Source organism: Lissotriton vulgaris, chromosome 10 (genome assembly GCF_964263255.1).
Source record: "Lissotriton vulgaris chromosome 10, aLisVul1.2, whole genome shotgun sequence".
Lineage (NCBI taxonomy): Eukaryota > Metazoa > Chordata > Amphibia > Caudata > Salamandridae > Lissotriton > Lissotriton vulgaris.
Window position 1 is genome coordinate 1,046,983,976 of NC_141698.1, and position 24,249 is coordinate 1,047,008,224.

The following is a 24,249-nucleotide window of genomic DNA, read 5'->3' on the forward strand; positions in this document are numbered from 1 at the left end:
TTTCCTTTCAATCAATAATAGTGGAATTTTAGAAAACAAGGTTACTATTATAGAGGTTAGTTTCAATTAATCTTTTTTTCAGGGCAGAATCCTGGACATGGAGCCAGTATAAGATCAGGCAAGGCACATGACACAAAGTGCAGGTTGGCCTTTAATTTGAAGAGACCTTCAGACAGACAGTTATATATTGAATTAGTTTTCAGCTTTGCAAATTCATACTGCAAAAAATATATATATATCGTGCCTAGAAAGATAAAATACTCACCTGGTGTATTTTGGATTTTGCAGCTTCTACCTGAGCGCCCCCTTCATTTTTCTGGTTAGAGGCTTCTTTGTTGTTGCTACCAGTCTGTACGAATAAAGAAAAACAAAGCCGACACTTTTATTTAGACTTGTGTGCAGTGGTTTACATGTCAGAAATTATTTATTTTGCATTTCTAGAAACAAGGAACAAGTGTAGCGTACAGGTAATTACGACGCAGGTACAACTACACAGGTGCTAAATACCAATATCAACCACACTGCTACTACTGCCTCATACATTAAAACAACATTACACAAATGGTAAACTAAAACTTTGTGTCTCATCTTGTGTCAAAAATGTATAGTGAAGCATTCGAATGACAATAGAAGTCACTACAAAAGTTTGCAGTTGAAGGGGCTTAGCCAATGAAACAAGGGTTAAATACCTAAAACTGAAATAAATGTCAGTGCTTTGCTGCTGGGCCCATCTAGTCTTCCCTTTTACATACGTGCTCTGAAAACTAACTGTCACCACTTTACAATTTCTTGTGACTTCGAGTTCTAGAACCTTTTTCCTGAAACAATGCAGCCCTTTATATAGTATGGGGAAATGATGTCTCCGGCACACCTAGCACTTACGATCTGTCACATTACTAACTCTTAGTAAATTAGAATCGGACAGCCAGAGAACCACGTTCTGGTTGCCTGTTAAGTAAAATATTTTATGCATCGACGTTTATCATCAGAGTTAAAACTTTCTACTTTTTTTCACAATTAGTCCCACACCTGGTTCACAGAATCCAGGTTGGTGAACTTTTCATGCAATAAGTGTATTTGAGAAAGGATAGTCTACCAGTATGCGGAAGCTTCTCTATATGCAACCTTAGATATAGGGGTAGGCACTCCAGGGAGTGGTCAAATCCTGTGTGCATGGCCCCATGATAACTCATTTTATTTAGAGACCTTACTGAAAAATTCTGACAAAGTAGTCCAGACTGTTGTAGCATAACCCACTCAGTAATAACTGAAGCAAATTGGGTACTGGTCATATCAAGTAGTCAAGACTACTGTGACCTAGTATTCCTTGCTCATTGCTCTGTTCTTTCCCAACACTGGTAAACAAAAAACAAACCAGAAAACAAAGCTAATAGTTTACACCACACATTCCAATAGAAATGGAGGAAGACTGCCTCCATGCCATAATCTCAGGATACCCACAAACTACATTCACATACAATGAAACAACACTCAGTTACACTATGGGTAAGCCAAAAATCTCATGTAGATCTGGCCTTCTCAGACCAAGGTAGCGCATTTCTGGCTTAGACCAATCCTACGCCACTCTTATACTTCACGTGAACATCTTGGAAAAGATAATGTGACTATCTTACAGACTTCTCTTGTTTCAGATAAGTCTCAGCAAATCTACAGATATTCCTCTGGATCTGGTGGAACAGACAAATTTCAGGGTGCACAAATCATAGATGCTGAAAATAATGCCACAGGCAAGGGAAACTAGCAATATCAATCTGCTGGGAGTTTTGACAGCGAAGGTGACTGATCTGAGGCAATGCCTGAACTTTTTAGTGCACAGTAAAAGTCTGCGCCACAATTACTACGTTTTGCAGAATTTCAGCAATGCTACATATTAACGTATATTTTAAAGCAGTCCTATAGCAAGGAATCTTTCCTTTTATGCCGGTCAAAAGAAATAATCTGTGGTGATAAAATGCTGAAAATGAGCGAAAAGCCATGCAGGTAGACATTAAAACTTTTTTTTTTTTTTAAGAATACTGCTTTGGCAACATCACCTTAGTAAATACCTGTCCTACATATCACATATCTGCTAAATATAGGCACTTTCAAAATATAAAGAGAATACAATATTTAACACACTGGTTAATTGCTATAACTGAATAAATATCAATAATTTGCACTGAAAATGTAATATCCAAAACACAAGATGAACATATATGAAACATAGTTATTACACATAGGCAAAGGTTAAGAAAAAAAGATAAACAAAACCTGAAGCTTAAAAGCTTTAAAACATCTGTTCATCCAGTCTTTGCGCTTGGATGCGCTTAACATCTCTATACCTACAGGAGAGTTAGAACTATCTTTGGCCTTGGGCTTTGTACTCTATCGTATGTAAGGTCATTTTGACGGGCCTTCGTTACCTAAGCTTCTAAGGCCAAGATATCAGAAACGTTACCAGAAACTCAAAACAATTACTGCTATGCCATGTCTTCTTCTAAGAACGAACCGAAATATGCGTCAGCTGGAGGAAACGGAGTGGTAGTATTTAACTTTCTACACAGTTATCTTCAAGGGCTGTAGAATGCCACTGTGAATGAGAATTGAGAGTAAGCGAATATGGTATAGTTTGTATTGTATTTATTTAGAGCTTACTACCCATGACGAGGCATTGAAGCGCTTTTCGGCAAGTAGCTCGCTACTCTGGAACCCAAAAAGGATTAGTATAGCGACATTTTTGTTAATTTGAGCAATGGACATGAGTCTGTTAGTTGGATTGAAAAAGAGAATGGGGGGGAATCGAGGGAAAAGTCTGGAAAGTTTTTATTGGGAGATCATAGTAGTAAAATGAATTTTGGGATGAATCAAATGAGGGATAAGTGAGGGAAGAAATTTGAAGGGTTGTTTGGGAGATCATAGTATTAAAATGAGGTTTGGGGTGATCCAAGGAGGGATAGAGGAGGGAAGAGTCTAGAAAGGGTTGTTTTAGAGATCACAGTAGTAGAATGAGGTTTGAGTTGAGTCTAAGAGTGGAAGTAGAGGATATATTGAGAGAGGTATAGAATGAAATATATGGTACTGCATTGTAGAGAGTCAAAGTTTTTATTTTTTGCAGTAAGAGTAAAGTAATAAATATATAGATAGCTAAGTACACACTATACATATTTATATCAAGAAATACACATATCTAGCTACATACATATAATCAAATTAAATGTTTATATACACAGGGATATGCTGTACATTTGTGTTTGAGTATGGTGGTTATGTAGGAAAGAGCCAACTCTTGAGTAGTATTCTGAAGATAAGATATTTATCGGTGGATCTTGTGTTTGTGGGGTAAGGAATTCCATAATGTGGTTGCATGAACAGAGAAAGATGCGTCACCTACAGTTTTTTCTTGTATGGCGGGATTTTGAGGTGTAGTGCCAATTTGAAGCAGAGTTTCCTTTGTTGAATGGATGAATTGTTGAATGATTTTATTCCTGATGGAAAGCAGCCTTGTTCAATACATTGCTTTGTGGGTGTTATAAAGCAGCTTGAACGTAGATCTTCTGGCAACTGGTAACGAATTTAGGCCCCTCAAGGCAGGAGAGATGTGGGCATTTGGCTTTACATGGAGGAGTAGTCTGGCAGCAGAGTTCTGAATCCATTGTAGACTTTCATAGTTGACAAAGATAATCGATTGTGGAGGCCATTGGCGTAATAAAGTTTAGACTGTACAAGAGAGATAGTGGCTAGGACCTTGTGCCGAAATCACAGGTGGGGGAGGATGCATCTTAGTTTTCATAGTAATGTACCTTGACCTCGCTAATTTGTATACTTGGGCATTGAATGATAACTTGGAGTCCATGGCAAATCAAAGGTTTCTTACTTCCTTAGATATTTTAGGAGAGCCCCAGAACGTCAAGCCAGGAATGTTTTTCTGAGTGAGAGTGTGAGTAGCGGGAGAGAGACAACAGCTTCCTTTGAAGGCTGATTGGACATGGCCTTCAAGTAATTGTAATACCACCAATTGGAGACTATATAAAAATATATTCACCTAATAAAATTACCTTTCTATTGTTGTAAAAAATGATTAAAACTGTACTGAACATGGTAGGTTGCCAAAATTGCAATCTAACGACAATGGATCATTGGACATAGGTCTGCCCTGTTTGATCCCCCAGTGAGTTAACCGATGCTGCTTTGATTTAAATGTGTATAAGGGCTACATAACAAGTGAATATATCTGGGCTTGTAGAAACCCGGTGCCATGTGAAGGCGCGAAATGTGAGGTGGCTTGCACTATGTTGACAAGGTACAGGTGAAAGTGATGCAGCTGTGCCTGGCAAGTCCCGAGACTCTGGCAGATGAGCGGCCGAGACCCAACAGCAGGGCAGAGAGAGGAACACCATAGACAGCACTTGCTACTGGCGTGGATGAGAAGCACAGTATCAGTACCAAGTGGCGGCCATCATTTTCTCAAGCAGTGTAAGTGGCGTCAATTTCAGAACATGTTCTTGAATTTTAATACAGTTAACAAAATGCCTAATCTCTCTAAGAGATACCAGAAAGAGGGGAGACAAAGTAACTTTTCTTTTCTCCCAGGAGGCAGCACAGCACACAAAACGAGGGCTGCGGGAACAAGTGTATCTACATTCAAGACATTTGGACCACTGAATGAAGATTCTCCACAGAATAAATAAGAACACACCTGACCTGAACTCCAAGTCTGACACATTAAAGGGGATTGTAATAGCATTACAGAGAATAGTATCACAAATGGGAAAGAAGCTCAAGCACTCCCAGGCAACAGATTACAAATGATATCAATGATATTCAGGGTGGCCTAGCGATCGTGCATAAACACTCAAGTGTCATGGAACATTGACTGGAACACTCGGAAAAATGCAGCCAGGGACAAGAACCTGCACATTTGGGGAGTCTCTGAACAAGATGTTTTTTTTTGTATGCATATATGAAAACCTGGATGATGGAGAAGTTTGAGAGAAATCTGACTGGATGTGTGAGGAGGTGTTTTAGGCTTAAATGGCAACCTCTGCTGGCGAAGAGTAGAATACTGTTTTGAAAGATAAGGACAGCACATTTTGTGTACTGGAAATGGTCTAGTACAGGAGCAGAATAAAGCTGGAAAGCAACCCCATTTACTTTTTTTTCAGACACCTCTCCTTCTTAATAAAAAAAAAAAAAAAGAGAACGCAGATGTTGATTCAGCAAGAGTTTTAAGCAAGAAAAGCACAGGCAAAATAGCTATACGTGATAAAGTTTAATGTTGGAAGAGGTACTTGTTCTAGAATACAACAGATGTCCACAAAATCCTTGCCTCACTTTGGTAGGGTGTAGGAGGGGGTTAGGAAGGGATGCTTCCCTCGATGGTAGACACCTATTAGGCGATTATAACCACACACAGTGTCCCAAGGGAAATATATGTCACTTTTGGTGATGCAGAATTCATCGTGTCCATGTCTTATAAGAACTATAATTAACAAGCATTGGAAATGCAATAGGTCTCGCAGCATTAGAGTTAGTGCTTTTAGAATTGTTTATGGGTTTTTTTTGTAAATCTTTAGCATTTTTGTTTCCTGTAGCCAATGCTAAAGAATTACAAAAAAAAAAGCCATAAACATTTCTAAAAGCTCTAACTCAAATGCTCCGAGACCTATTGCACTGTGTGAGGGTGAGGGGTTGAGGGTGAGTGAGGGTGAGGGTGAGGGTGGGTGAGGGTGAGTGAGGGTGAGTGAGGGGTTGCGGGTGAGTGAGGGTGAGGGGTTGAGGGTGAGTGAGAGTGAGGGTGAGTGAGGGTGAGGGTGAGTGAGGGTGAGGGTGAGTGAGGGTGAGTGAGGGTGAGGGGTTGATGTTGAGGTTGAGGGTGAGTGAGGGTGAGTGAGGGGTTGAGGGTGAGTGAGGGGTTGAGGGTGAGTGAGGGTGAGGGTGAGTTAGGGTGAGGGGTTGAGGGTGAGTTAGGGTGAAGGGTTGAGGGTGAGTGAGGGTGAGGGTGAGGGGTTGAGGGTGAGTGAGGATGAGTGAGAGTGAGGGTGAGTGAGGGGTTGAGGGTGAGTGAGGGTGAGTGAGGGTGAGTGAGGGTGAGTGAGGGTGAGTGAGGGTGAGTGAGGGTGAGTGAGGGTGAGTGAGGGTGAGTGAGGGTGAGTGAGGGTGAGTGAGGGTGAGTGAGGGTGAGTGAGGGTGAGTGAGGGTGAGTGAGGGTGAGTGAGGGTGAGTGAGGGTGAGTGAGGGTGAGTGATGGTGAGGGGTTGAGGGTGGGTGAGGGTGAGTGAGGGTGAGGGGTTGAGGGTGAGTGAGGGTGAGAGGGTGAGGGTGAGGGGTTGAGGGTGAGGGGTTGAGGGTGAGTGAGGGTGAGTGAGGGTGAGGGGTTGAGGGTGAGTGAGGGTGAGGGGTTGAAGGTGAGTGAGGGTGAGGGGTTGAGGGTGAGTGAGGGTGAGGGGGTGAGGGTGAGTGAGGAGTGAGAGTGAGGGTGAGTGAGGGGTTGAGGGTGAGGGGTTGAGGGTGGGTGAGGGTGAGGGGTTGAGGGTGAGTGAGGAGTTGAGGGTGAGTGAGGGTGAGGGTGAGGGGTTGAGGGTGAGTGAGGGTGAGTGAGGGTTCAAATCGGTTTTTGGGGGGTAGCTTTGAAATCAGTAGTCTTCGATCTGAACCGGGAGGGTTGGAATGTAAGGTGTCTGGCAGTGGATTAATGAGTCATGACCTGTATTGCAAATGCTACTTACCAGTATGCATCTGTTCTTGGCATGTAGGGCTGCTGACATTCATATCTGTGCATAGTCCGCCACCTAGTGTTGGGTCCGGATGATTGCACATTGTTGTCCTGGAAGAGTCTTCGAAGTATCACGAGATAGGTGGCTCCTCCCCTGGACTACAGTGCGCATGGGCATCGCCTCCATCCCCAGATTGTTTTTAGCCATAGGCAGAGATGGAGTGAAGAAGTGAGTGATGACCATGCTATGAGCATATGTTTGTATATGAATACATACTGCAGCTGCTACAGGCGCCGGGGAGGAGGGTGGGCGATATGAATGTCAGCAGCCCTACATGCCAAGAACAGATGCATACTGGTAAGTAGCATTTGCAGTTCGAGGCATGTGGGCTGCTGAATTCATATCTGTGCATAGAATACATAGCAGTCCCTCCATTAGCGGCGGCCGCCCGTGCCAGCTGCAGCAGTCTGAAAAAGCGTTTTTAGAACAGCCTGACCAACAGCTGCCTGTTGTTTTGAATGCACGTCTACACAGTAGTGCTTAGTGAAAGTATGAGTGGTAGACCATGTGGCTGCTCTACAGATGTCTTCTAAGGGAATGTTACCTAAGAACGCCATAGAGGCCCCCAACTTCCTAGTGGAGTGGGCCCTCGGTGGTATAGTGAGAGTGCGCTTTGCTTTAGCGTAGCAGATCTGAATGCACTTTACTATCCATCTAGCTATTCCTGCTTTGGAGATAGCATTTCCCTTGTGTTGTGTGGCAAAAGCAACAAAAAGTTGTTTGGTTTTGCGGAAATCTTTTGTCCTGTCCACATAATACATCAAGGCTCTCTTCACATCAAGGGTGTGGAGCATCCGCTCCGCCAGCGTCTCTGGGTTTTGGAAGAACACCGGCAATTCAATAGTCTGGTTTATGTGAAACTGCGAGACCACTTTGGGTAAGAACTTAGGGTTAGTGCGGAGCACCACCCTGTTGGCATGTACCTGGAAGAAGGGTTCTTGGATGGTGAGCGCCTGCAGTTCGCTAACCCTCCGTAGCGATGTGATTGCTACCAAGAACGCCACCTTCCAGGTCAGAAACTGCAGCTCGCAAGAGTGTAGTGGCTCAAAGGGAGGACCCATCAGCCTTGTAAGAACCACATTGAGGTTCCATTCCGGAGCTGGTGGAGTCCTTGGTGGAATGACTCTTTTGAGTCCTTCCAGAAAAGCCTTGATAGCAGGGACCTTAAAGAGTGACAGGTGTTGCCTATTTTGGAGGTATGCTGCCATAGCCGACAGGTGAATGCGGATGGAAGAGTAAGCTAGATTACACCGATACAGGTGAAAGAGGTAACATATGATGTTTTGAATGGAAGCGTCTAGCGGGTCAATGCTGTGCTCCACGCAGTAGACGACAAACCTCTTCCATTTAGCCGCATAACAAGCTCTAGTAGTGGGCTTTCTCGCCTCCCGAATGATGTCCATGCAATCGGGAGGAAGATTGAGGTAGCCAAACTCTAGGACTTCAGGAGCCAGATCGCCAGGTTGAGCTGTTGCGGATCTGGGTGCTGAATGTCGCCATGGCTCTGCGTCAAAAGGCTGGGAGTGAGATGAAGCCTTTGATGCGGTACCACGGAGAGTTCCAGAAACGTGGTGTACCATGGTTGGCGAGCCCACGTTGGAGCAACCAGGATGAGCGTCATCGAGTGTTGCCTGAGCTTGCGTGCCACCAGCGGTATCAGAGGTGCTGGGGGAAAAGCGTACGCAAATCTGCCTGACCAGTTCATCCACATCGCATTGCCCTGTGATTGGGGGTGTGGGAACCTGGCGGCGAAGCTTTGGCATTTTGCGTTCTCCTTTGTGGCGAACAGGTCTATCTCTGGATGACCCCACCTTTGGAAGTACGGTTGGAGTACTGATGGATGTAACTCCCACTCGTGCATCTGATGGCTGTGTCTGCTGAGCAGATCCGCCATCTGGTTGTCCTTGCCTGGGAGATGTTCTGCCATGAGGAAGATGTTCCTCTGAATGGCCCACTTCCACATGCTCTGAGCCAGATGAGACAGCTGTGGAGAGTGTGTTCCCCCCTGCTTCTGGATGTAGTACATGGCCGTCATGTTGTCCGTCCGGATCAACACGACCTTGTTGCACAGATGTACTTTGAACGCCTTTAAGGCCATGAAGATTGCCATCAATTCCAACACATTGATGTGCATCTTCCTTTGCTGAAGTGTCCATAGTCCCTGCACCGTGTAATGGAGTACATGCGCTCCCCATCCCTGGAGAGAGGCGTCCGTTGTCAGGATGATCTGTGGGACAGGCTCTTGGAATGGTCGGCCCTTGCAAAGGTTCAGTGGATTCCACCAATGCAGAGAGTCGTACGCCCGACCGCTCACCAACACTAGGTCTGTCAGTTGCCCATGAGCCTGAGTCCACTGACGTGCCAGGCACTCCTGAAGCGGACGCATATGTAGTCTCGCGTGCGGGACAATGGAGATGCAGGAGGCCATCATGCCTATCAGCTGCATGAATACCTTCGCTGGAAGCGAGGTTTGGGGTCTGAATCTTTGGATCAGCGCCTGGATACTGGCGATTCTCACCGAACTCGGCTGCGCAGTGGCTGCCAGAGTGTCGATTGTCGCGCCCAGATACTGTCGCACGTGGGCGGGCTGGAGATGGGACTTTGGGTAGTTCAGAGAGAATCCCAGATCGTGCAGGAGGTGAATGGTGCGTGACACGTGGTCTACGCACTGCTGTTCCGTCTTTGCCTGAATAAGCCAGTCGTCTAGGTATGGAAAGACATGGACGTGCTGGCGACGGAGATGCGCTGCTACAGTCGCTAGGCATTTGGTGAAAACTCGTGGTGCCGTGGTGACCCCGAACGGCAGGACTCTGAACTGGTAATGCTGGTCTAAGATCTTGAATCTGAGATACTTCCTGTGTGATGGATGCAGGGGAATATGGAAATAGGCATCCTTCAGATCCAGCGTTGCTAGGAAGTCCCCTCGTTGAAGCAGGGGAAGCACCTGCTGCAATGTGAGCATATGGAAGTGCTCTGAGTTGATGTACCAGTTCAGGGGCCTGAGGTCCAGGATCGGCCTGAGTGATCCGTCCTTTTTGGGGATTAGAAAATACAGGGAGTAAACCCCTGTTCCCCGTTCTTGCAATGGAACGAGCTCTATCGCCCCTTTTTGCAGCATGATTAGTACTTCTTGCTGCAACAAGGTCAAGTGCTCTTCGGACATAGCACGGCCTCTTGGCGGTATGTCCGGTGGAATGGACGTAAGTTCTAGACAGTACCCGTACTGGATAAGGGACCTCACCCACCTGTCCGTGGTGATGGACCTCCACGCCGGCAGGAACTGCTGTAGTCGCCCCCCGACAGGTGTCGTGTGATCGGGGGGAAGTGACAAGACGTCACTGCTTGTTGGAGGCGGTGGACCTGGAGGCATTGTTTCCACGTCCTCTGCCTTTGATATTATTGCCTCTGTAGCCACCCCTGCCCTTGTTGTTGTTATACGAGGACTGGGTGTTACCCTTGTAATATTGCGTGGGCTGGGATGCCTGGCCTCTTGAGGTGCCTCTTGAATTGGAGCGGCGAAAGGAACCACCCCGAAACTGCTGACTTTGTAAAGCCCCCATAGACTTGGCAGTTTCGGTATCTTTCCTCATTTTTTCTAGGGAGGCATCCACCTCAGGGCCGAACAGATGGTCAGGATTCACCGTTTGACCCAGTAATGTGGTTTGTATATCGGGCTTGAACCCGGAAATTCGAAGCCAGGCATGGCGTCTAAGTAACACGCTTGTATTGATAGCCCTGGAGGCAGTGTCTGCTACATCTAGGGCACATTTGATGGATGCATTAGTAATGAGTTTACCCTCCTGAATGAGCATCTCCCCCGCCTCTTTGTATTGGTCAGGCAAGTGTTGTAGGATGGCCTCTAAAGTGTCATAATGGGCCCTATCATAACGTGCAAGCAGGGCTTGGGTGTTAGAGATCCTCCAGATGTTTGCTGCCTGTGCAGCAATGCGTTTGCCTGATGCCTCAAAGATTTTTGACTCTTTGTCTGGGGGAGGAGCATCACCAGTAGACTGCGAATTCGCCCTCTTTCGTGCGTTGGACACCACCAGGGAGTCCAATGGCAAATGTCCCTTAATATACGTGGGATCCGTGGGCGCCGCCTTATACTTCCTGTCGATGCGAGGATTGACCACCCGCGCCCGGGTGGGCTCCTTGAATACCTCCTGTGCATGCTTCAGCACTCCTTTGAGCATAGGTAGCGTCTTGACTTGCTTCTCGGCTACCGAGAAGGTGTCGACTAAGAAGTCCGCATCCACAGGGTCTGAGTGCAGTTCGACGTCATGGTTCGCTGCAGCTCTCTCTATTAATGCATTAAACGCCGCCGAGTCCTCCGTCGGGGACGTCTTCGCGGCGAAAAGTTGAGTGTCCTGGCCTGACTGCAGGTCATCCGTGTCGCCTCCTGCCGTCCAGGGCACCTGCTCCTCTTCCGGATCCGAGTACGCCGGATAGTTGTACTCGTCGTACTCCTCGTCCACATCAGGCACTGGGGAATGGGCCGGCGAGCGTTCCATGGCTTGTGGAGACAGAGGTTCCATCAGAGCCGAAGAGTCCGCAGAGTACTTTTTGCTCTTAAGTGGAATCCTAAAAGGTTCCAAAGGCGGCTCCGACGTAATCTTTCGCTTGAGGAGCGACAATTTTCCGGTGTTGGCGTCGATGGTCACCTCTCGACGTTCCTCCACCGCGAGCGGCTGGAGCCGAAGCTTCGACACCACCAAGGCAGCTTTCGGCGTCAACACTTCCTGAGAATGTCCGCCCTGCTTAGGCGCGAAGGCCTTCGGCGCCGACTTGGGAGGAAGGGTAAAACGGATGGGCGTTTGTTCCCTGGCAGGCTTCGGCGCTGGCCTAGGCACGACAGTGTCCTGGCTGGGAACCACAGTGGCCTGTTGGATCCGCTTCAAGGATTCTCCCACCTTCTTTGTAAGGGATGCCGAGGGCTGAACCATCTCGAGCGACTCTTCGTCTCCGAGAGCCCGGTCGCCGGCAGACCTCTTCTTCGGTGCCGACGCCCCCTGGCCTGTCGCCCCGTCGGCGTGACGCCTCTTCGAAGCCGTTTTCGGGTCCGCGACCCCTTTCGGTGCCGACGCGGCCGCGTCGGAAGTCTTCACCTTCGGTGCCGACCCAGAGGACTTCGGGTCGTCCATTTTGGCGCGGCTCTTGTGGTCGGCCATCTTGGCGTGGCTCTTCGAGTCGGCCATTTTGGGTTTCGTGGAAGTTGACGCCTCCAGAACCTTCTTTACCAACGCCAGTTTCGGTTTCGGTTTCGCATCCGAGGGTGCGGGACCGGTTGGCTTCACTTTCGTTTTCTTGCTAGAAATGTCCGTGACCGGGCCCGGAGGCGGGGACGTAGGACTTATAGTAAGATCTCGGGTAAGGCCCGAAGGCGATCCCTCGACCTGGGCCGTATGACGGGGGGAAACCCCGGAGTCCGGTTGGGGATGCTCTTCCTCTGAGCTATCTCCCATCGTGGCACAAATCAGTTCGTCGTCCCCTACCTCACCGGAGACTTCGTCGCAGGCCTCCTCGTCCGCGTCGTAGGTCTCTTCCTCGGACGCGGGGCCAGAGTCCGACTCTTGCACGTCGTCCTCCTCCTCGATCGATTCCTGAAAGATGTCATCAGGTGGGGGTGCCGAAGCCGACAACTGTGCCTGGAGTCGATTAGCACGGCGAATCTTCAAAGTTTTCTTACTCCTAAACTTTGAACACGCCATGCAGGTGTCTTCACGGTGATCCGGTGACAAGCATGTGTTGCACACGGGGTGCACGTCGAGGTGCGAATATTTCGAGTGACATAGCGGACACTTCTTGAATGGAGTCCGCTCCATAGCAAATGCGGTAGTGTAGGCCCGTCCGCGTCGAAGCACGTGGAAGGGCAGTAGGAGATTGGAGCTGAGAGTCAGTAAGAGAACCCGAACGCAACTATACCGACGCCCAGCCTAAAGACCTTTTGGTCTCAAGTATAATCGAACAACTATCGGTTCCGAAGGAGGGAACCGAAAACACATCCGAACCCTATGGCGGAAAAAAACAATCTGGGGATGGAGGCGATGCCCATGCGCACTGTAGTCCAGGGGAGGAGCCACCTATCTCGTGATACTTCGAAGACTCTTCCAGGACAACAATGTGCAATCATCCGGACCCAACACTAGGTGGCGGACTATGCACAGATATGAATTCAGCAGCCCACATGCCTCGAACTTAAGACCATCCGCCTCGATATCAGGCGAGACGAGATTTACTCGTACAACCGTGGGCTTCTGAGCAGAGCTTCGGGCATAGACACTTTGTTTTTAAAATAAATTAAACACTGCTCTTAGTCCCAAGTCAGACACTCTATCACTGACGCTTTGGGAGCTTACGGGATTATTGCCCCAGCTACCATGTCAGCGAGGGAACGAGAGAAGCACCGGGAAGCCAGCAGCTCCCAGTGCACTACAGGAGGCCTCGCTGCGGTGAGTTAATCGACCTCTATACAAGAACGCCCAATGCCCTCCCGCATGCCAGAGTCCACAGGGCCATTCGTCAGGAAGTGGTGCGTGGCAGCGCAGACCTCAGCGTGCGCCGGCCCTGTGCGGCTGGGTCGTTCTTTCCTGATAATCAAGGGTCCGTTCCGGGGCAGCTAGAGAGAGACCTCTTCCGCTGCAGAAAGGTTGGCTGGCCCACCTTTTTTGGGGCAGGTTATGTGTTTTCTAACCAATGGCAGGGTAAACTGGAAAATACAGCCACAAAGACTCTCCAAGCTCCGCCTATCATCCTGTCAATCTGTTTAACACCAGTTTTCCGATAATCTTCTCTTGTTTTGGAAATTGAAGTTTAATAGAAATGGACTTAAAGTAGAGACGCCCGGATGTTTGTGATCTTCATTTGGAAGTTTTCAGGTAAGGCTTACATGCAGGAACATTCCGCCTGGATCCGGAAAGTTAATGCGTAGGATGTTATCGCTAACCGATTGAGTAAACGGAGGGTAAGTGAGGTACAGGAGAGCTAGGGATTTAGAAATACCGAAGACATACGTCGGATAGAAAAGTGTGCCAATTTGGAACAGGAGGCAGAGTTGCAGCAGAGGTTGGGGAGGCGTTGTAGAGAAGTCACGGCGGAGAGAGCAATACAGGGCACATGTATACTTAATGTGGCAGGGAGGAAAGAGGCACTGATTCAGGTCTGTGATTCGGAAAGAGAGACTGACTGCAACAAGATCGTAAATGTTGATGTTAGGCAGGTGGCAAACATGGTAGCTTAGGGCAGGGGAGGGGGCGGAGCGGGGAGAGGGAACAGATGGAGCGAAGGCTGATAAGGGGAGGGGGGAGGAGAAATGCGACACGGCGGGCAGGGGAGGGGGCGGAGCGGGGAGAGGGAACAGACTGAGGGAAGGCAGATAAGGGGAGGGGGGGAGGAGAAATGCGACACGGCGGGCAGGGGAGGGGGCGGAGCGGGGGCCTAGTGCGGCTGAGGGAACTGATGTGCACGCGCTTTTAAGCTCAATGCGCATGCGCATTGAGCTTAAAAGTCACGGGCACTGCAAGGAATCGCCACGATTCCTTGCAAGTTGGATAAAGAGTGGATAAGCCCCCATAGTCTCGCTTGCTCGATGCGCATGCGCATCGACAGGCGAGACCTAAAAATGTGATGTACATACTAAGCGGTGACTATTGGAAGACTGCAATAATCCAAGCAAGGTTCTAAACACTGACAACACCCATGACCACACCCGAAACTGCGGAAGCCAGAGTTGTGATTTTTTGAGTACACCCATCCCCTACATTCATCAGTCCACTCTTTACATGGCACATCTCCATTTACAACCGTATGACCACCTGAATTTGCTTTTTCCTTCCATCTCCCATTTATCTAATTGAGTATGGGACCAGTTTACCACTTTCTCACTTTCCTAAATCCCAGAGGAACCCTGGGCTCTCTAGAGAAGGAGCCAATTGTATGGGGGAACTACTGATTGTGTCCGAGAAAAGGCCTGGTGATCAGATATGGTGGACTACCAAATGAGAGAAAAGTAGAGCATCAACACACTCATTTTAAGGTCTAATGTTGGACTGAGATGACGATCCCACCAGCAAATGTTGTGTTATCTATTTTTCCTATGGGAGATCTTGCTGTTTTCTTATGTTATCTCTAGAACCAATAAAATATGTTAAAAAATGAGTGAACTGATATACACAACTTGCATGAATGATTCCAACCAGTGAGGCTTTATGATGTCCCATTAGTACTCTGTAATTGAGATTTCAATTTATGAAGCAGTTTTCCAGCTGTACATATTGCTATACATACATACGGTCAATCCATTTAGTTACATCCTCTCTATTCCGAAGGCAACATACACACAATGGAAAAAAGCATGGGCAACTGGGAAACATACTACACAAAGTAAATTAGGGGTGAAAAAACTGCATCTCACTGAAGCATCAGACCCAAAGCTCTATTTAGTGCAGATCTGCAATAACTGACTCACCTCGTTATGTTTCCCATTTTTAGTAATACTGCTTCCCTGCAAAATCATCTTCTCCAGGACCACGAGAAGATGCAAGGCTTTTTCAGTTTGATGAGTCAGCAGATACAGGTCCACCAAGAGGAAGCAGACAGCCTGCGCAAACTTTTCTTCTGAAAAACAAGTGAAATAAACTGAATATATGATGCAGAGCTAGATCTTGAACAAAAAAGAAAGATACATCACAACACAATCCTGCATGCATCATTAACCATCACAATTACTTTTACTGTGGAATATATCTAAGACATGTGTTTCGCTTTGGAGAAAGGTCATTATTGTCCAAATACACGCACCTTCCAACCAGGTCCCAATCCTAGGGGGCATGTAACCAACTAGAAACTGATGTACCTTAAAACAGGAAAGAAAAAAATGCCTTGACGCATTTACAAACTAATTGGTTACTGACCAGTAGGAGTAATTCCTGCAACATGGTGACCCTGGGTAGTGACGTGATGCCTACTAAGTAGGTCTTTAATCTTAACTATTTGAGTTTAACCTTATGCATTAGCTTAAAAGGTTCTTGACTTAGTTCTATGAGCGCTATGCTTAGATTCCACAAGGGAGTGGGTGGTAACCGTAATGGTGCTATCTTCTATGCTCCCTCTAGGAATCTCTTGATGACTGGTTAAGTCAAGAAACCCCTCCCTATATGTCCCTTAGTGTATGCCACAATTGCTGCTATGTGGATCTTAAGTGACACATGTAGGAAGTTGACTTTTTATGTAGTGTACTAAAATGAGGTACACTATTTAGAAAGTCCAGACGACCCTTATTAGTTTACAGGGATTACATTAATAATCCCAAATGTTCTCTTTTGTCGTAGTGTGGGTGAGCAGTTTAGGCTTATCAGAGGGTAGTGTTAAGCATTTGTTGTACACACAGTCAATAAATGAGACACACCACAGCAGAAAATCGAGACCAATTTATAAAAAAAACATTTTTATATAATTTTAGACACCAAGCTGATCGGGTAAGTACTTTAGAAGTCATTACATTTCTCAGAAGAAAATTACAGCTGTCAGATTTGAGGCATGAATGAATGTGGTAGCATATATAAAGCACCTGGTTACCAGAAGGTATCCCAGCGCTGATAGTAAGGCAGATACCGATGCCGAAAATATCAAGGGTAAAGGAGAGTTTTCAATTGCTTAAGGAAATTCAGGTAGTTTGATTGTGTATGAATATGGAGGGGGAGGTGGTTCAATGTCTTAGCGACATTGTATGAAAAAAGGCGACCTCTACTTCTTGTCTGTTTTATTTTTGGGACTGTCACAAAATGCTTACTTTCGGATCTCAAAGTTCTATTGGGCCTGTAGGAATGGATCATGGAACGAACAATCTGGGATCCTTCTCCAGAAAGTGCTTTATGTGCAATGCACATGGCCTTAAAGTGGACTCTCTCCTGGATTTAGAGCCAGTGCAGAGAGGCCAGAGCAGGTTTAGCTGAGAGACGTCTAGGGATATTCAAGAGCAGACGAGCTGCGCAGTTCTGTACTGCCTGTAATATTTTGGTCGTAGAGTATGGATCTCCTAAATATAGAGCATTGCTTAATCAAGCCGTGACACAATCAATGCTTGAACTAGTAGCCTTCTGGGCGCGAAAGGTAACAGGGGGTGGATCTTCCTAACCCTGCTCAAGAGGCCATAGCAGCTGGCTGCTACTTTCCTTGAAATAAAGGTTACAGTCAAGCCAGACCCTCAAGCTCTTAATATACTTTTTCAGGGCAGGGGGGTGGGCCCAGACAGTTAGGCCAAAATGTATCTATATTGGGAGGGGCGGAATTACCAAGGAGCATAAGCTCAGTCTTTGCCCCATTAAGCTTCAGACATGAGCTGTCCATCTATCTGGAGACTTTTTCAAGGCAAGGAGTTATGCCGGGTCCAGAATCGTCATATTTATTGAGAGAAACGACCAACTGAGTGTCGCCGGCATAGGTGACAACCTGAACCCCAAATGGAGTAACTATTCCTGCCAAGGAGCTCATAGAAATGTTAAATAAAGTGGGACTCATCACTGATCCCTGAGGAACTCCACATGTAAGGGGCAGTTGTTTTGAAGAAATTTCATCATCGAAGTCTGAGAAGAATCTGTTTTCCAAGAAGGATTGCAGCCATTTCAGAGCTATTCCAGTCACTCCTACATCCCTGAGTGTACCAATCAATAGAGAGAGATTCACTGTGTCGCAGGCTGCGCTGAGGTCTAACGGAATAAGTGCTGCGCAGCCTCCGCCATCAATGGTTTTCCTAGTTTCCTCCACTACCGACAGAAGTGCGTTCTCCGTGCCCTGCTGTGATCTGAATCCTGTCTGTGAGGGATGGAGCTGGTTGTTCTTTTCCAGGAATGCAAAGAGGGCTGAGTTCTGATGCTTCTCGGCTATTTTACTTATACCCGGCAGCAGAGATATAGGTCAATAATTCACCCATTCTTCCGGGTCCAAACTTTTTTAAAAGAGCTTTCACCATCGCCTGTTTCCAAAGAGGGGGCACAGTTCCCATCAGAAGAGAGGCATTGATCAAGTCCAGTATGACCGGAGAAATGGTCTCAAAAATCCTATTTAGAATGGTAGGGGGGCTGGATCTATTGGAGAGCCAGATTTTAGATGATTCAGAATCTTCTGCAAGGAGTTTCGGTCTAGGGTGGGGGGGGGGGTGGGGGGGGGGGGGTAATTCCTCCAACAATCCTGTTCCTTTACTGAGTCTATTGGTGGTACCGTCTTTTGGTCTATTTCCTGAGGAAATAGTATCTTGGCAGAAATTTGTTTTACACTTACAGACTACTTACAGGAATGTTCTTCTGGACTTAAGGTAAGTAGGGGCCAAGAAAGCCCCAACAGTTTAAAAAAAAGTATGCAAGAGGGGCACTGAGGGATCAGTCCAGCAGAACGCAAAGGGAGGGAGAGTTTGGACTAGCCTCTTCAGGGTCCCAGGACCACAGAGACACGGTTAGTTTACTTGAGCACCAGCTTGAGAGCTAGGGTGCATATATGCTTTGTCTGGCTCTCATGGTTCTCAGTGTTCATGCTGACGAGGGAAAAGAAATACAGCGGCTTGCAGCTGGCCTCTCCCTCGAAGGGCAGGTACGTTATGACGGCAGTGGTGTTCTGACCGAACACAAACAAGCCTTGGTGCTCGGGAATTGGTGCTGGGCGGCTCCTGGGGGTCCTGGCATCTCCAAACTTGGCAGGGAGACGGGTTTGACTCCTGGAGCACGAATATCTCTTACTGGGGTGCTGCTGTCAAGGTGGGCCCGGAGATTGACAGAACGCTGTACCCAGCAGCTGCAATTGGTGCCTGCTGTTGCAAGGAAGTGGCTTTTCACTCCAAAGAAGATGCTACGGGGTCGAGGAAGTACTTGGCAGTCCTCCAAAGGCTCTGGCAAACTGTTCTCCTTCTGGACGAGTCAATGTCGGCGAATGTCGGGAGAGCAGAGCAGCAACCCGGCAGGGTTTTGTACAGAGGTAGATGCTGGTTCACAGTTCTTACGACTTCTGCTCCTTTTTGTCCTTCTTCTTCTTCTTCTTCTGGTAGAAAAATCTCAGTTCCTAGTGTCAGGGGGCTACTAAATAACTTTTTTAGGGGTGTTAAGGGGAGTGAAGGGTAGAAGCCAATGAGCCACTTACCCCTGTGATCACTACGGCCCATGGATGACCACTTCCTGTGGGGTGAGGGCATAACCCTGTCCCAGAGTTCCTAATTCCACCAAAAACAATATGGCCGAACCCTTCTTTCATGGAGCACATCAGGTAGCCCACCTTAGGGGTGTGACTAGTCTGGAGGTGGGTGCAACATGCCTACTGCATAGCTAATTTCCCACCTCTCCTGGTGCCAACTGGGCATCAGGGTAGGAGGTGGCATCTCCAAGGTCTGGGGAAGTCGGGTTGCACTTCAAAGGTGACAGGGGCTTCGAAGCCATTGGCCTCCATATGCTAAATTGCTAGCCATTCTACTGAAGGTGTGAACATCTTACTCCAGAGCAGGTATTGTTTCTGGCCTCAGAAAGTACAGGCTTTCACCTGCAGGGGTTCAGAAACTTGTCTGTGGTGGCAGGCTGGTCAATACCAGTCATCCAGCATACTAGATACTGGTATGTTTTTCAGGGGGAACCTCTAAGGTGCCCTCTGGGTGTGTGTCATAATGAATCTAGTACTGGCAACATCACAGATATATTAGGAAAAAGTGTTTGATATCAATCACCAAAAGTTTCAGTAAAGCTTTCATGCAGCCAGGTAACTCGTAATGACCAGTGCCCAGTACATATACTTAAGATAGCTTCTCTCTTCACTTGAACCATCCAGCAATTGAACTAGACAGCACAGGGGCCTATCTGGTCATGCAGATATGTCTTCACATTTAATATAATGCATTCTGCCTTGCTGTGGGGGATGCTTACATATATTATGCAGTGACTTTTGCACGACACACAGTGAGCGTGCCATGTCATGTTTTCACACATGGTTTGCACCATACCATGCAGTCTGCAATGGAAGCCTGCATGCAATTTGTATGGGGGATCCCGTAGGGCGGCATAAAACATGCCCTCTTTGTACCCATGGGGTACCATTTACTAGGGACTTACAGGGGTGCCAGTTGTAACGCAAGTAGACTCTTTTACCTTGTTTTTATGGAAAGAGCACTGGGGCTGGTTAGGGGAGACCCAGTGCACATCAGTTAAAAAACATCAGTACCAATGGCAAAATGTGGGGGTGGCCATGACAAAAAGGGGCACTTTCCTACAACACATAGGTGAGGTTGCCATCTAGAAGGTAGGTGGGGTATCTAATGACTGAAGTGCCCTGTGTTCTGCTATCCATGACCTCTTCTCTGTTACACCAGTGAACATATTGTAGGAAACGGACTCTGTATATACTATACTAAAATGAGGTATAGAGTGCCTATGATTATATTTTTAGGTTTGCATAGAGACCTTAACTTCCTAAATTCTTTGTGGAGATAAGGGGCGAGGTCTTCAACCTGATTTTCTATGCCATGGTGGTTTTCTTCACTAACAGCTGGGTTCTTGTTAAGAGACATTGTTAAAAAAAAAACTTCTAACCCTTCTTAGCCCTAACTAAAGTGAACTTTTATTTTTCTAAAATTCTAAAGGGACTCAACCATGGCCCTCACAAGCGTTTAGAAATTTGGAAAAATTTGTCAATTCAAAATAAATCTGAATTCTAAAGACAATTTAAGAGTTCTGTCGTGTCATCAGGTGGTAACCATGTTAGGCCAACAAATGCAAAGTTGAATATCCCACCGCTGATCCATCAATGTAGAAAGCTGGCTCTGTATATACTATACCAAAATGAGGTATAGTGTGCACAGAGTCTAGTGGAACCACAAAGGTAGGCATAGGTACAGGTAGAGAGCACCTAACTCTCTATTTGTCGTGTGTGTAGGCGAGCAGTAAGGCTTTATCAGAGGGTAGAGTTAAGCATTTGTTGTACACCTCAATCAGCAAATGATGTCACACACTCAAAGACTGAACTCAGACCAATTTTGTTTGTATAAAAATATTAAGTTATTTTATTTCTAGAACCAAGCCAAGCCTGGCATGGGCAAGTGAAATAAATGCTTGGCAAAATCTTATGCAATGTTTTACAATTGAATGCAGGTTCAAATGCAGTGGATTGGAATACAGGTAAGTAAAAATGTCGAAACTAGTTTTCAGATTACTTTTTAAGTTACTTTTTCTACTCAGTGTGATGTACCTAGATGTCACACTGGGACATTTCCTAGAGAAAAGATAAGTAAAATCAGTTTTGCACAGTTGTAGTTTTTCAGGTTTCCTTAAAAATCAACTCCACACTTAGAACATTTTTCAAGGGAAAACAGTCAATGTATTCCCATGGAGAGAAAAGAAGTTATTGGTTAACAGGCAAGTACTCGGTCTTTGGAATTGAGTTCCTGGGTTTAGAATAAAGGTTTCCGCAGGATTAAGGATGCACTCTCAAAGCACATCCACATCATGGGTACACCAGTCTGTCTGACCAAGGGTCAAGGAAAAGACCCAAGGAAAAGAGCTTAGCATACTGCTACAAGACTTTCTTACAATTAATGAAATTAAATGAGATTTGTATAGCGCATGGCTACTCGGAGGCGTCCCAGCGCAGCGGAGTTAACTAGAGAACAGATGGAATTACGGGAAGAGCCAGGTTTTCAGATGTTTGCGGAATGTTAGTAGGTTGGTTTCCCTGCGGATAGTAAGAGGCAGGGAGTTCCAAAGCCTGGGGGTGTTGTAGGAGAAGAGACGGCCCCCAGTCTGAGCCTTCTTGATTCTGGGTGTATAGGCTAAGTATAGGTGGTCGGAGCATAGCTTTCTATTGGCTTTGTATGGTTTGATCAGGGCTTTTAGGGTAGGGGGCCCTTACCCTGGAGGATTTTGTGTGTGATGCACAGGGTTTTGAAGTTGACGCTCTCCTGAATCGAGAGCCAGTGGAGAGATCTTAGAGCGGGTTTAGCTGAACACCGATTTTTAGTGCTAGACTTCTTAGCAGTCTACCTGGAGTTTAGAGATGACTGTTTTGGGGCGCCCAGATAGAGGGCGTTTCCATAGTCCAATCTGGAGAGGATAAGCCCCTGAAGAAGGAGTTTTCTAGAGTGGGTGGGTAAAAGGGGGGGGGAGTATTTTCCGTGTGGTTCGAAGCAGACCAAAGCAGACTCTAGTGGTTTTCCTTGCTTGGGTTTTAAAAGTGAGGTCCTGGTCGAGCCAGATGCCCAGGCTTTTTAATTCTTTTTTAGGGGTGGGTACTGGTCCCATACAGGTCGGCCACATAGAATCAGAGGTACATTTTGACTGGTAGCCCAGCACCAGGATCTCAGTTTTTTCACAGTTAAGTTTAAGGTGTGATCTGTTTATCCAGCTAGTAATTTCTGTAAGGCAGGAGCATAGGTCTTCCTGGGATTGTTCCACCTGATTCAATGATACGATAAGATGGGTATCATCTGTGTAAGTGACCAGTTTAATTCCAAAAGGGTCTACCATTTCCTCTAGTGCGGACATATACACATTGAAAAGTGTAGGGCTCAGGGACGAGCCCTGGGGAACCTCACAGTTGAGTGGAATAGAACGGGATCGAGGGTTACCCTCGAAAACCTGGAAGGTTCTGTTTTCCAGTAAAGATTTCAGCTAGGACAAGGCAGTGCCAGTAACTCCTACTCTGTTAAGCCGGTGTACCAGGGTACGATGGTTCAGTGTCGAAGCCTGCACTTCGGTACAGGAGGATCACCATTGCGTATCCTCCCGAATCAAGGATCTTTCTAGCCTCTTCCACGACTGCTATTAATGTGGTTTCAGTGCCCTGACGGACGGAAACCATCTGGGAGTAGTGTACACCTGACTCGAGGAAAGCGGAGAGCTGGCGGTTGACAAATTTTTCAGCCACCTTACTGATTCTTTGTAGTAAGGAGATGGGACGGTAGTTGCCCATCTCAGTGGGATCAAGATGGAGTTTTTTTTAGTAGTGCCTTTACTATGGCCTTTTTCCAATTCAGGGGAACGGTGCCCTGTGAAAGGGAGGCGTTTATCAAATTGGTAATGGGGGGATTGATGGTAGGTGCAGCTGACTTCAGGATGTTAAGCGGTGCTGGGTCGAGCGGGGAACCGCTCTTTATTAATTCTAATATGGGGAGAAGTAAATCCTCTGTGAGAGGGGTAAATGATTCTAGACAGTGGGCATTATTCTGAGTTTCTGGTAAATGGGGCTCTAGTAAATGGGCATTATTGTTGGGTGGGAGGAGCATTACGGATAATTATAATTTTGGTGGCGATGAATTCTGCCAGTTCATTGCAACAGCGATCGGAGGGGTCAGGGGTGGGGGGGATGGATAAGGGACTTTCAGGAGTTTAACGATGCAGAATGTTTCCCTGGAGGAGTATCAAATTTTTTCTTCGTAGATGGCGGCCTGAGTTGTTTTAACAGCAGTTTTATAAGATGTGATGGATAATCTGTATTCAGTTTTTTTTATTGCTGGCAAAGTCTTTCCTCCATGCTCTTTCTAATCTTTTACATTGTTTTTTTAAATTACGGAGTTCAGGGGTGAACCAAGGGGATTTGTTTGTTCCGCATTTTTTTAATAGGATTTTTCTGGGCAATACTATGTTCAGTGAGTTCTCGATCCATGAGGAGAATTTCTTATCTGCTACTGATTGGTCAGGGTCATATGTGGGTATGGCTAATTCAATTTCACGCCTCCGGTCCTCTAAGGCTAATTTGGGTCAAGGCCGTTCTAGGGTGCGTGGAGCTGGCATGTGGATGCTCTTGGTGAGAGTGTGCCAGATGAATGGTACTAAAAAATGATCGGATCATGGAACGGGTGAGGGTTCCATCACTTTTAGTTCAGTTATGTTTGAAAAAATAGGGTCTAGAAGGTGACCTTTCGCGTGGATTTGGTTGATGGCTCATAAGCTGGAGATGGTAGGCTGCAAGGTCAAGTGCTAGTTCGCCAGCCACTTTGTCCAGAGGGTTCTCAAAGTGGAGATTTAAGTCTCCGAGAATAGTAAAGTTGGATGAGGTACTGGCCAGGTAGAGGATAGTTTCAAGTAGCAATCTACAGAATTGTCCATGTGCTGCCGGGGGTGGGGGGTGGGGGGGGGGGTTAAAGGAGAATGCCAGAGAACGATTTTAAGGGGGGGAGTTGAATGGTGAAGTGGGCGTTTTCACAATTCAAGATGGGGCTGTCCAGAATGGGACCGGTAAGGTGGTTTTTATAGATAATGGCTATTCCACCACCCTTGCCAAAGGTTCTGTCAAGGCGCTGAATCAGGTATCTGTACAACGTCCAGATCAGAGCTTGGAGAGAGCCAGGTCTCTATAAGAAACAGAACGTCAGGTTTTATGTCCTGTAGAAGCATGGCGATTTCGAGGGAGTGTTTGGGCAAAGATCTGCAGTTCAGCAGGGCCATGCTCACCAGATTCCCTGCTGGGTGCTGAGTTCCCGTTGATGACAGTTCGTAAGGGCAGTAGGTGCAGTGGT

General features: G+C 46.8%; 1 protein-coding gene across 4 annotated transcripts in view; it reads right to left on the reverse strand.

Annotated features, from left to right (window-relative positions):
* Positions 1 to 24,249, reverse strand: part of CNOT10 (CCR4-NOT transcription complex subunit 10) — a 550,184-nt gene that overhangs the window by 341,351 nt on the left and 184,584 nt on the right. For all 4 annotated transcript variants that reach the window (XM_086942099.1, XM_086942101.1, XM_086942102.1 and 1 more), the window contains 2 exons: positions 15,238 to 15,386; positions 266 to 349 (listed from right to left, as the gene is read on the reverse strand). In XM_086942099.1, coding sequence (XP_086798225.1) covers positions 266 to 349; positions 15,238 to 15,386 — 233 coding nt within the window. The remainder of the gene's footprint in view (positions 1 to 265; positions 350 to 15,237; positions 15,387 to 24,249) is intronic.